Source organism: Pristiophorus japonicus, chromosome 8 (genome assembly GCF_044704955.1).
Source record: "Pristiophorus japonicus isolate sPriJap1 chromosome 8, sPriJap1.hap1, whole genome shotgun sequence".
In the NCBI taxonomy this organism is placed as follows: domain Eukaryota; kingdom Metazoa; phylum Chordata; class Chondrichthyes; family Pristiophoridae; genus Pristiophorus; species Pristiophorus japonicus.
The window spans coordinates 30,441,173-30,454,392 of NC_091984.1; the positions used below are offsets into that span (position 1 = coordinate 30,441,173).

Sequence of the window (13,220 nt, forward strand, 5' to 3'; positions counted from 1 at the left end):
CTGCAGTGGTTTAAGGAGAACTCTCACCACATTGTCTCAGGGTAACTAGGGGAGGGCTATAAAATGCAGCTTTTCAAGTGTTGTTCATTTCCGGATGAACAAAACAAAACAAACTCCTGATTTCTGCTTGCATGTAGCTTATGCAATTTACCAATTACATAAAATCATATTCTGTACATGAATTTTTAAATAATTTTTTTATGCACCAGTGTCACCAGGCCTATATTCTCTAGACTTTAGAAGAATGAGAGGTGATGTCATTGAAATATACAAAATTCTTACAGGGCTAGACAGGGAAGATGCAGGGAGGATGTTTCCCCTGGCTGGGGAGTCCAGAACCACGGGTCACAGTCTCAGAATAAGGGGCGGCCATTAAGGACTGAAATGAGGAGAAATTTCTTCATTCAGAAGGTGGTGAATCTTTGGAATTCTCCACCCTAGAGGGCTGTGGAAGCTCAGTCGTTGAGTATATTCAAGACAGAGATTGATAGATTTTTGGATATTAAGGGAATCGAGGGATATGGGGATAGTGCAAGAAAGTGGTGTTGAGGTAGAAGATCAGCCATGATCTTATTCAATGGCGGAGCAGACTCGAGGGGCCGAATGGCCTACTCCTGCTCCGATTTATTATGTAATGATAATGTTTAGATAGTTTAGTAGCAGGAGCTCATGCATGTGATTTAGGGGACTGCGTCTTTCCCAGCTTTATCTTGTCTGCTGCAGTGGCTTTCATTAACTTTTTTTTTAGGCATCAGATCTTGTGTGTTTTAATAGCTCTTTCAGGAAATTTAGTCAATTTATCACCGTTGAAGATTCTCACTTACAAGCAGGTAGTTAACTGTCTTCTTGTTTAATATATATTTTTTTCTTTCATCACTCCATTATTAAAAACGTTTCCTCTTCCCAGATTCTGCAGTTTATTTATAGGGATGATCATGTGTTGTAAAGTCATTTTGTATGTGATCTCTGTAATTCTACAAGTCAGAATGGTTTTCATATAAGCAACGTAAAATCCAACTGTACCTTTGAGAATAGAATGAAGAGTTTAATATCCTTGCCTTTATCTTTCGAAAATATGTTTTTGTTCCCTCAATGCCTTCAGTATTGTGAAATGGATCCTTCACACACTGCATGCTGCTCAAAGGCATGGTTGGGAATTTTTATATACATTTGATAGTTTTATGTTGAGCTCGGTACGGACCTGCCAAGTTTGTAAAAAAATTATATGAGATTCACAAATCTTTTTTACCATCTCTGGCTGTCATGGATTTTCCTGGGGTGCCATTTTCAAGCATAGTCACGATAACATTATCAAGTGGATGTGTATTTCAGGTCTGCTTTCCATTTTACGTAATTATTTTTAATTTAATGTTTTCTGCAAGACCCAAGGACTGATGTTTTTATATCTGAGTATTCAGTTCCAGGGACTTTGGTTTTCCAGGCGTAAGCATGTTTTAATAACATTTGATATGTTTTTTAAATCCTCACAACCATTTTAAAATACTCTTCTTTCGAAATGCTTCTTCCCCTCCACTAAGTTTTTTTGTGCATTATATTTTCTCTAGAATCGTAAAGATTAATAGCACAGAAGGAGGCCATTCAATCCATTGTGTCTGCGCCGGCCAAGAAAGAGCTATTTAGCCTAATCCTACCTTCCAGCTCCTGGTCCATAGCCCTGTAGGTTATGGTACTTCAAGTGCATGTTTAAGTACGTTTTAAATGCGATGAGTGTTTCTGCCTCTACCACCCTTTCAGGCAGTGAATTCCAGATCCCCACCACCCTCTGGATGGAAAAAATTCTTCTCAACTCCCCTCTAGTCCTCCTACAAATTACCTGTACTTTAAATCTACGCCTCCTGGTTGTTGACCCCTCTGCTAAAGGAAATCATTCCTTCCTATCCAATCTATTTAGGCCCTCATAATTTTATACAACTCAATTAAATCTCCCCTCCTCTGTTCCAAAGAAAACAACCCCTGCCTATCCAATCTTTCCTCATAGCAAAATTTCTCCAGTCCTAGCAACATCCTTGTAAATCTCCTCTGTACCCTCTCTAGTGCAATCACATCTTTCCTGTTATGTGGTGACCAGAACCGTACGTAGTACTCCAGCTGTGGCCTAACTAATGTTTTATACAGTTCAACCAAACCTCCCTGCTCTTGTATCCTATGCCTCGGCTAATAAAGGCAAGTATTCTATATGCTTTCTTAACCACCTTATCTACCTGGCCTGCTCCTTCAGGGATCTGTGGATATGCACTCCAAGGTCCCTCTGTTGCTCGACACCTCTCAATATCCTACCATTTATTATGTACTCCTTTGCCTTGTTAGCCCTCCCCAAATGCATTACCCCACACTTCTCCGGATTGAATTCCATTTGCCACTTTTCTGCCCACCTGACCAATCCATTGATATCTTCCTGCAGTCTACAGCTTTCTTCCTCACTGTCAACCATAGAGCTACATTTTTGTATCATCTGCAAACTTCTTAATTATATCCCCTACATTGAAGTCAAAATCATAATTAGCACCTGTGAAGAGACTCATGGTTAATCTACCAGAAAACATCAAGACTGGTTCGATGAGAATGACCAGGAGATCCAGGATCTAATAAATCGCAAACGCGAGGCATTTCTGAATTGGAAACAACTTCACAACTCGAGTGAAAGAAAGCGGACCTACAGACAACTGAAGGCCGAGATCCAACGAAAAACTCGTGACCTAAAGAACAAATGGCAGGTCAAAAAAGTGCAGGAGATCCAACATCTAGCTGACAATCACGATGTGCGTAGACTTTTTAATGCAGTCAAGTCCACCGACGGCCCAAGCACCCAAGGTCCTATTCCATTGAGAGCCAAGAACAGAGAGGTGCTCATCAAGGACAGAGAGGCAGTCAGTGCCCGCTGGAAGGGGCACTTTGAGGATCTTCTCAACCAAGACTGTGTCTTTGACGTGAGTGTCCTTGACTGCAACCCACAGCATGCCACCCGTCACCACCTCGGCACAATCCCAGCCCGACATGAGGTTGAAAAGGCCATCCGACAACTGAAAAACTACAAGGCCTCAGAAGCAGATGGAATCCCTGCCGAAGTATTAAAGCATTGCAGAGAAGTACTCTTAGCGTGCATCCATGACCTCATCTCTCTGGTCTGGAAGGAGGAGAGCATGCCAGGGGATCTCAGAGATGCCGTAATCGTGGCCATCTTCAAGAAAGGGGACAAGTCCGACTGCGGTAACTGCAGAGGAATTTCCCTGCTGTCTGCCGCAGGAAAAATCATTGTAAGAATCTTCCTCAATCGTCTCCTCCCTGTGGCTGAAGAGCTCCTCCCAGAGTCACGATGCGGATTCCGCCCACTAAGGGGCACAACGGACATGGGGGGAAGAAATTCAGGTCCGCCCAAAACGGGTCGCACCTACCGCTCTTGAAGTGTTTTTTTTCCCGCCGTTGCGGATGAGATGGCCTCTTTTGCGAAATTCAACACTGTCATTTTTTTTCAGGCAGACCGGAAGTCGGTCATAATGGGGGCAGAAGTGGGCGGTAAGCAGCAGGTCGACCACAAGAGTGGAAGTGGAGGCGGGACGGAGTCACCGCCACTGTCATTCATCAACGGAGCGGTGATGGCGTCATAACGCATGTGCATCACCACGTCTCTCCCCTTCAGAGCTCTGCGAAGATTTTAGTTAGGTCCCACTGGGCCACCAGGGAGGGTTTTGGCCGTGCCCCAGCAGCCTGGCACCCAAGGGGGCTTAATTGTCCGGCCGATCTGGAAGTCAGCCGGCAAAAAAAAAATGGCGGCCATAGCAGTGGGCCCGCCCCTTTGAATGGTTGCCGCTCAGCCATGTCCCACGCACTGAAAAAGCTGTCGGGGGGCACCGCTCGGCAGTCCGAAGATTTTTTGTGCTGAATATCGATTGAGGTGTGGGAGATCGGTGGTGCACTCTTTGATGATGCACTTAGGAGGGGTTGGCAGCAGTGTGGCGGAAGTGGAGACTGCTGGAAAAATCTCCGAGATGAACTTCGCTGGCGCCGGCCATTGAAACTCCAAATCGGCGGCCACTCGACTCCGCCGCTTGGATGTCGCCTTTCGGCAGTAAGGGACCTTTTTGGGAGGCTGAATTTCAGCCCCATCTTCACCGTGCAACAAATCCAAGAAAAATGTAGGGACCAGGATCAACCTCTGTACATGGCTTTCTTTGACCTCACAAAGACCTTCGACTCCGAGGGATTATGGAGATTCCTTCTCAAATTTGGCTGTCCTCAAAAATTTGTCACCATCCTCTGCCTGCTTCACTATGACATGCAAGACGTGATTTTACCAACAGATCCATCACAGACCCAATACAAGTGCAGACCGGGGTCAAGCAAGGCTGTGTCATTGCATCAATGCCCTTCTCAATCTTCCTTGCTGCAATGCTTAACAAGCTCCCCACTGGAGTGGAGCTAATCTACAGAACAAGCAGGAAATTGTTCAGCCTCCGACCCGTCCAGTCCAGATCCAAGGCTCGAGGGGCCAAATGGCCTATTCCTGCTCCTATTTCTTATGTTCTTATGTTCCAGCTGCATTCTCAGTTACAGCCAAGCAGAAGACTGTTTTATACTATCTGGGTCCAATTGAAATTCTCCTGTCCAGGAGAGAGCTGTGTTTTCACCCATGAACCTGGAGTGGATAAATGTTTTGAGGGTGTGAGTAGGATTATCCCACTTGAATTCACTGTAGCAAAGTTTGAACCAGGGTTGATACCACATTGGAATCATAACTCATGCAATCTTTGGAATTCTCTACCCCAAAGGGCTGTGGATGTTGAGTCGTTGAGTATATTCAAGGCTGAGATAGATAGATCTTTGGACTCTGGGGGAATCAAGGCATATGGAGATCCAGCAGGAAAGTGGAGACGAGGTTGAAGATCAGCCATGATCTTATTGAAAGAAGTCTTGCATTTATGCTGCACCTTTCATGACCACCGGACGTCTCAAAGCACTTTTACAGCCAATGAAGTACTGTTTTGAAGTGTAGTCACTGTTGTAATGTGGGAAATGCAGCAGCCAATTTGTGCACAGCAAGCTCCCACAAACAGCAACGTGATAATTTCCAGATAATCTGTTTTTTAGTGATGTTGATTGAGGGATATATTGGCCAAGACACTGGGGATAACTCCCCTGCTCTTCTTCGAAATAGTGCCATGGGATCTTTTATTTCCACCCGAAGGACGCCACCTCCGACAATGGCGGAGCGGGCTCGAAGGGCCATATGACCCAATCCTGCTCCTAATTCTTATGCTCAACCTGAGCACTGTGAGTGCGAACCGGTTTGCTGCAACATTATAATTTTCAGTGTAAGAGGACATGGAAGGGTCAGTTATGCCAGGTCCCCTGGAGTTGTTACAATCTTCATGCATTTCCCACAATTTCAAAGATAAAACAATTTTGGTTGTAAATGTTGCTCGTTTTTTTTTTAAGCTTCGTGTTGTAAATTCCAGTTGTAAAGCAACAGCCTCCCTCTGCCAGTGACACTGTGAGCAGCTGCTCCAGGGGCGGCTCCCCCGCCTGCCAGTGACTGGAGGCCGGGGCGGGGGAAGGCGGAGGAAGCCTCCGCCCCCGGAACTTGCTGCAACCGCCCGGCCGGCTCCGCTCCATGGCCGCTCAGGAGGAAGTGGCGGCGCTCCGAGCCATTTACAGCGGAGACTTCCAGCTCCTCGCTCAGTCAGGTGAAGAGCGGCGGCTCGGGGTTACAGCCCAAGGGGGCTCCCCCCGGGGTTAAAGCCCAAGGGGCTGTGTCCCCCCCCGGGGTTAAAGCTGCAATTGATGCAGCTCAGAGCCACAGCGGGAGATGATTAAAGAGGCGCTGGGGTCCAGGTGTCTTAATGAGGTTTGGGACATTATCAGCTGTGTGAAGCTTAAAAAAAGACGATTTATAACACCAGGAAGTTCCAAAGTGCTTTACAGCCAATGAACTAGTTTGTTGTTGTAATGCAGGAAACAACAGCTAATTTTGCCAGTTCCCACAAACAGCAATGTGATAATGACCAGATAATCTGTTTTAGTGATGTTGATTGAGGGATAAATATTGGCCAGGACACCGGGGATAACTACCCTGCTCTTCTTCCAAATAGTGCCATTCAAAACTCCCCCGAATTATTTTTTGGGGTGCGCGGCCCCTTTAAGGGGCTATGCAGCCCATTCACAGTTTCGCGCTTTGAAAAAGCCGGTCCCGGCCTGCGCAGGACGGGCAGAGCTTAGAGGGAACGATGGATCTATTGCTTCCACCTGAGAGAGCAGATGGGACCTCGGTTTATATCTCATCTGAATTAAACCACACACCGAGCTTTTCAGCATCAGGGAGATGACAGGAGCTGCATTTTGTTATCAGCAGGATTGCTACCTCAATGCAAACCCACAGGCCACATTCCTAAACCAAGAAAACAGAAAGAAAGAACGTACATTTCCCTACCTCAGAACACCCATCTCTGGCCCTGGTGTGCCCTTTAACCCCGCTTCACCTGCAGACTACACTTGGGCTTGCCTTCCCATGTGCAGCTATTCATCAAACACTTTTACCTTGATGTAACCTTCTGGCTGGAGGTATAAAGTTTAAATCCATTAGTGTCAGCCTTGGCTCAGTGGTAGCACTCTCACCTCTGAGTTAGTAGGTCGTGAGGTCAAGTCACGCCCACAAGACTGGAGCACAAAATTGAGGCTGGTGCTTCAGTGTAATACTGTGGGAGTGCTGCACTGATGGAGGTGCTGTCTGTTAAGATGTTAAACTGAGCAGATGAATGCTCTCTCAAGTGGATGTATAAGATGCCATAACACTATTTGGAGAAGAGCAGGGGAATTTTCCTGGTATCTTGCCCAACATTTATCCTTCAACCAACATCACTAGCAACAGATTATGAGGTGACTTATCACATTCTGTTTGTGGAACCTTGCTGTGTGCTTGACTGCCGCATTTGCCTACATTGCAATAGTGACTGCACTTAAAGTGTACTTCCTTGACTGTGAAGCAGTTTTGGGACATCCTAAAGTCGGGAAAGAGGCTACATAAATGCAAGTTTGCTTTTTATCTTATATTCCCATTAATTTGCACACATCTCAAGTTGGTGGTACTAACAGATCTTGTGCTGATTTAGGATGTATCCACCAATGTGGGAGCAACTCTGAGTTTTCCAGGTCTGTAAAATTAAAATGGGTCATACCAGCAAATAAGTAATACAAGCACAAATATAACGGCATTGCCTGGGCTTCGAGCGTTCAATTATCAGGTTGCCTTAGAGCTCTGATATCTGGGATTGACTCTGTGTAGCGCCTGTCGCTTTCAGTGATCTGAATGAGTGTGTTTGTCTGGTTTAAGGATGTGCTGAAAATTGTACAAATTTTTAAAAAGTAGCCTTTATTTTTGCGTTGTCTTTATGGTGTTTTGTCATGGCACGCGTGATTATGTACTCATGAGAAAACTGCTCGGGATCCTGCAGCAAATTACAACGGAGACAATGGCTATACTGCCAGATCTTGCAGAGCAGGCGACAGCTCATTGTTCACCTGTCTGTGAAACCACTTTTATGCTTTTGTGGAAAGGTTTCAGAACCCAATTCTAACTTTGCAATATTGAATTTATCTGGTGTGTTACAGAATCCGAGGGAATTACTTTCCAAATCCGTAACATCTGTGAACATCACTCAAAGAAAATCCAGTTAAAAGTTACATTTCAGTTATCCCCTGACTATCCATCGTGCCCTCCGGATATCTCCATCTGCTCAGATCAGCTTACCCGCAAGCAGCGTTCTGATTTGAAACAAAGCTTGCTGCGATATGCAGAGTCTCTTCCTGCCCAGCCGATGGTTTATGAGTTGATGATATGGCTCCAGCAGAACATTAAGAATGGCACGGACCGACTGATGGTGGTTAAGGCCGACCAATGTGACAATTCGCAGCAGCAAAGCAGTGCAGGCGATGGCGTGTGGATAGTACTTCTGCATTTAGATCACATGAGAGCCAAAGCAAAGTACATCAAGAGCATAGAACAGTGGACTTCTGACCTAAGACTCGCAGGAAGGTTGATGTTCATGGGCAAACTCATATTAATTCTTTTACAAGGGGAGAGGAAAGATATCAAGGTGCTTACCACCTCACTTTCAGAGATGTGACTTTACTTTGCTGCTAATTTAACATGCTGTTTTATTTTGGTTAATTATGTTTTGTTTCTGTTTTTCTTGCTCATTTTCTCTCTCTTCCCCCCCCCCCTCCCTGGCAGGTGTTGATTCCTTGCTGCAGTATGGTTTAGTGGGCATAAGAATGTACTCTGGGTGGGGGACTTCAATGTCCATCATCAAAAGTGGCTCGGTAGCACCACTACTGACCGAGCTGGCCGAGTCCTGAAGGACATAGCTGCCAGACTGGGCCTGCGGCAGGTGGTGAGAGAACCAACACGAGGGAAAAACCTACCTGACGTCGTCCTCACCAATCTACCTGTCGCAGATGCATCTGTCCATGACAGCATTGGTAGTAGTGACCATCGCACAGTCATTGTTGAGACGAAGTCCCGTCTTCACACTGAGGACACCATCCATCATGTTGTGTGGTGCTACCACCGTGTTAAATGGGACAGATTCAGAATAGATCTCGCAGCTCAAAACTGGGTATCCATGAGATGCTGTGGTCCATCAGCAGCAGCAGAACCGTATTCCATCACAATCTGTAACCTCATGGCCCAGCATATTCCTTACTTTACCATTACCATCAAGCCAGGTAGATTGGCATAGCAGGAGCAGCACCAGACATTCCTAAAAATGAGGTGCCAACCTGGGGAAGCTGCAACACAAGACTACATGCATGCTAAAAAACAGCATGCTAGAGACAGAGCTAAGCGATCCCACAACCAATGTATCAGATTAAAGCTCTGCAGTCCTGCCACATTCAGTTGTGAATGGTGGTGGACCATTAAACAGCTAACGGGAGGAGGAGGCTCCATGAATATCCTCATCCTCAATGATGGCGGAGCCCGGCACATGAGTGCAAAAGACAAGGCTGAAATGTTTACAACCATCTTCAGCCAGAAGTGCTGAGTGGATGATCCATATTGGCCTCCTCCTGAGGTCCCCGCCATCACAGAAGCCAGTCTTCAGCCAATTCGATTCACTCCACGTGATATCAAGAAATGGCTGAGCGCACTGGATACAGCAAAGGCTATGGGCCCGGCAACATCCTGACTGTCGTGCTGAAGACTTATGCTCCAGCACTAGCCGTGCCTCTAGCCAAGCTGTTCCAGTACAGCTACAACACTGGCATCTATCCGACACTGTGGAAAACTGCCCAGGTAAGCAGGACAAATCCAATCCGACCAATCACCGCACCATCAGTCTACTCTCAATCATCAGCAAAGTGATGGAAGATGTCATCGACAGTGCTATCAAGTGGCAGTTGCTCACCAATAATCTGCTCACTGATGGCCAATTTGGGTTCCGCCAGAAGAACTTGGTTCCAGACCTCATTCCAGCCTTGGTGGAAACATGGATAAAAGAGCTGAATTCTGTAGGTGAGGTGAGAGTGACTGCCCTTGACATAAAGGCAGCATTTGACCAAGTGTGGCATCAAGGAACCCTAGTAAAACTGAAGTCAGTGGGAATCAGGGGGAAAACTCCACTGGCTGGAGTCATATCTAATACAAAGGAAGATGGTTGTGGTGGTTGGAGGTCAGTCATCACAGCCCCAGGACATCGCTGCAGGAGTTCCTCTGGGCAGTGTCCTAGGGCCAACCATCTTCAGCTGCTTCATCAATGACCTTCCCTCCATCATAAGGTCAGCAGTGGGGATGTTCACTGATGACTGCACCGTGTTCAGTGCCATTCGCAACTCCTCAGATAATGAAGCAGTCCATGCCTGCATGCAGCAAGACCTGGATGATATTCAGGCTTGGGCTGATAAGTGACTAGTAACATTCGTGCCACACAAGTGCCAGGCAATGACTATCTCCAACAAGCGAGAGTCTAACCACTTGACATTCAACGGCATTATCATCTCCCACCATCAACATCCTGGGGGGTCGCCATTGACCAGAAACTTAACTGGACCAGCCACATAAACACTGGCTACAAGAGCAGGTCAGAGGCTGGGTATTCTGTAGCGAATGTCTCACCTCTTGACTCCCCAAAGCCTTTTCACCATCTACAAGGCACAAATGAGGAGTGTGATGAAATATTCTCCACTTACCTGGATGAGTGCAGCTCCAATAACACTCAAGAAGCTCGACACCATCCAGGACAAAGCAGCCCCTTGATTGGCACCCCATCCACCATCTTAAACATTCACTCCCTCAATCACCAATATACCATGGCTGCAGTGTGTACCATCTACAAGATGCACTGCAGAGACATGCCAAGGCTTCTTCGAAAGTACCTTCCAAACTCGCGACCTCTACCACCTAGAAGGACAAGGGCAACAGGCGCATGAGGACACCATCACCTCCACGTTCCCCTCCAAGTCACATACCATCCTGACTTGGAAATATATCGCCATTCCTTTATCGTCGCTGGGTCAAAATCCTGGCACACTCTCCCTTGCCAGCGATGCCCACATCCCGTGAACTAATAAAAAAAGACTCACTTTGGTACCTTGACAAGGGTCCATGATTTATGCGTGCGTCATGTTCAGCTAAGGAGCTGAGCCCAAATACACATGTAGGCTCTTTGAGAAAGCCCACTCAATAATGCTGAGGAGCAGCAAGCCTGGGCCATTCCCTCTAATCAAGGCCGCTGAAATCACTTTTTGCCCTTGCGCCTCCAGCGGAGATCATTTCAGTACAGACCAGGGATCAAACCAGACTTTCCTGCTCTGTAAGGTCGGCCTACGCACTGTGTAAACCTGCTGAATTATTGGGAGAGTTACATTTTATTTCTGCCTAAATATTTTTGAATTTCGTGGCTGTGTAACTGCTAGAGATGAGCACAAGCTATGGAGATCGATAGAGTGTTAGATCGTTACACAAAGTTCCTTAAAAACTGCCTTTCAGTTAATGATCTGAAGGCCAAGAGTTGAGAAAATGCACCACAATCAAGCTGCTTTTAAAATTAAATTGCTCAAGTACTATCTGCATTGTAAATTTAATTTGCGTTTTCTTTTGTTCTTCAAATGGAAGGATTATCTAGTTGTCCAGAAAACCTCTAAGGTGGATGTGGACGCCAGTGGAAAGAGATGCAAAGAAAAGATGATAAGTGTTCTCTGTGAAGAAAAACTTCAAGCAGGGCAGCAACGGTAAGCATCAATAGACATCACCTTCGAGCACGTCTGAGTAGATTCATTTTACATTCTGAATATTGGGTGAGAAGTATTGATTTAATAAAATGTATTTCCTGTTTAGGCTTACAAGCTTTGCTGTGAAAGAGTTTACATCAGGACGTGAGTTGCATCAAGAATTTGAAGCTCTGGGCCTGTCTGACTTGTATGACAAGTTTGTAAGATTTTAAAAGATTCCTGCAGCCTGGCTTGATAGAAGAGTATAAAATCACAATGCTGTGACTGGGGAAACTAGCATGACTTTGTTTCACCTGGTTTAGCCAATATTTCAGTAATGTTTGAAGACCATTCAAATGCATGAAACTTGTAAAACTTTGCAAGATATATTAAGAAATCTGTTGAATACATTTTTGTTTGAATCTGTTAATAAAATGAGTGGATTTAAATGTATGCTTTTTGGTATAAGCTGATCTGTAATGTACATTGAATTGATATTTACAAAATATTTAATTTTTCATCTTGAATTATTGGAAATAGATATAATGGCCCAGAAATTGTGGTGAATGTATGCCTCCGACCACACAAATTTCTACGAAAGTACCTACTGGTCCTGGAAGTTCGGAAACTCGTGGTCCCTGGGCATCTACACGAAGGCCAGGAGTGTATGGGCTTCGTACACATCCCTGGGATCACGTGGGCCTATCAGAGTAGGGGTATTCCCATTCATACTTATGGTGGTTCTGGTTCCAAAAACACACAAACACGGAAAATAAATGAATGAAACAACATTGCATATTTCAAATGAATCAAAATGGAATTTAATTACTGAAAACAAAAATTTGATTTTTTGAAAAATAAATTTACATATTTTAAAGGGTTTAAAAATAAATGTACCTTATTTAACAGGATTTTAAATGTTTAAATGATTAAAAAAGTGTATTTTTCTGTATTTTAAAAGTCTTAAGCTGATAAAAGCAGGCCTGGCTTTCTGTGACTTCTGTCCAGCCAGTTATTAAATTGTACCTGCACAGCCAAGGGATCTCTGCTGCAGTGCACTTGACAATTGTGCAAAAAGTTTGATCCATCCCAGTTTTTTTATTACAGTATTCTAAAGTTAGTGAGTGAAAATTAATTCAATCTGTGTTGCTGCTGGAAATGCACCTACAGCAAAGTGGCACAAGAGAAGTGTGCTGTGCACATAAGACAGAGGTCAAAACTTCACAAGTGTTCTCTCTTAGTTTGATTGGTTTCTATACAAGGGTTTCCCACTGATGCTTTCACACTGCCTCACCCTCCTCTGACCTATACAGAGGCTGGCTGGCTCTGGGCCTCAAGAAAAATGATAGCCTCTAGTTGCAGCACACTGAAGTGTTGAGGTGGCCTACTGGTGCTGTGGGCCAGTGTCCCATTATGGGACAGAGGGGAAAGATGGGCAGGTGAGTCAACCTAGGCTCCTCTCTCAAACGCTTGGATGCTAATATTTTGTGTTCATCAGTATTGGAATAGACCACTTGGCTGTCATGTCACTCTGATGAGAAAGCGACGCATTGCGCAGAAGAAAGTAAAGGCAGCAGTAAAGAAATATAAATCACACCTTGAATTACATTTTGAACTCACTTGGCTTACTGAGTGGATCTGTCTAGTTACATAAGAACATAAGAAATAGGAACAGGAGTAGGCCATACGGCCCCTCGTGCCTGCTCTGCCATTCAATAAGATCATGGCTGATCTGATCATGGACTCAGCTCCACTACCCTGCCCACTCCCCATAACCCCTTATCCCCTTATCGTTTAAGAAACTGTCTATTTCTGTCTTAAATTTATTCAATATCCCAGCTTCCACAGCTCTCTGAGGCAGCGAATTCCACAGATTTACAACTCTCATTTCTCCTCATCTCTATTTTAAATGGGCGGCCCCTTATTCTAAGAACATGCCCTCTAGTTCTAGTCTCCCCCATCAGTGGAAACATCCTCTCTGCATCCATCTTGTCAAGCCC

The 13,220-nt window shown here is 45.2% G+C and overlaps 1 protein-coding gene across 1 annotated transcript; it reads left to right on the forward strand.

Annotated features, from left to right (window-relative positions):
* The first annotated feature begins 5,566 nt into the window (after nt 1-5,566).
* rwdd3 (RWD domain containing 3) lies at nt 5,567-11,673 on the forward strand. The gene is made up of 4 exons (XM_070886023.1): nt 5,567-5,702; nt 7,624-8,108; nt 11,126-11,241; nt 11,348-11,673. Exons 1-4 carry the CDS (start codon nt 5,630-5,632, stop codon nt 11,451-11,453), a joined length of 780 nt encoding a protein of 259 aa, XP_070742124.1. The 5' UTR covers nt 5,567-5,629; the 3' UTR covers nt 11,454-11,673.
* The last annotated feature ends 1,547 nt before the right edge of the window (nt 11,674-13,220 follow it).

Coding starts and splice junctions, on each gene's coding strand:
- rwdd3 (XM_070886023.1), top strand. CDS start 5,630: ATGGCCGCTCAGGAGGAAGTGGCGGCGCTCCGAGCCATTTACAGCGGA. Junction 8,109..11,125: donor GGGAGAGGAAAGATATCAAG/GTGCTTACCACC, acceptor TTCAAATGGAAG/GATTATCTAGTTGTCCAGAA. Junction 11,242..11,347: donor CTTCAAGCAGGGCAGCAACG/GTAAGCATCAAT, acceptor TTTCCTGTTTAG/GCTTACAAGCTTTGCTGTGA.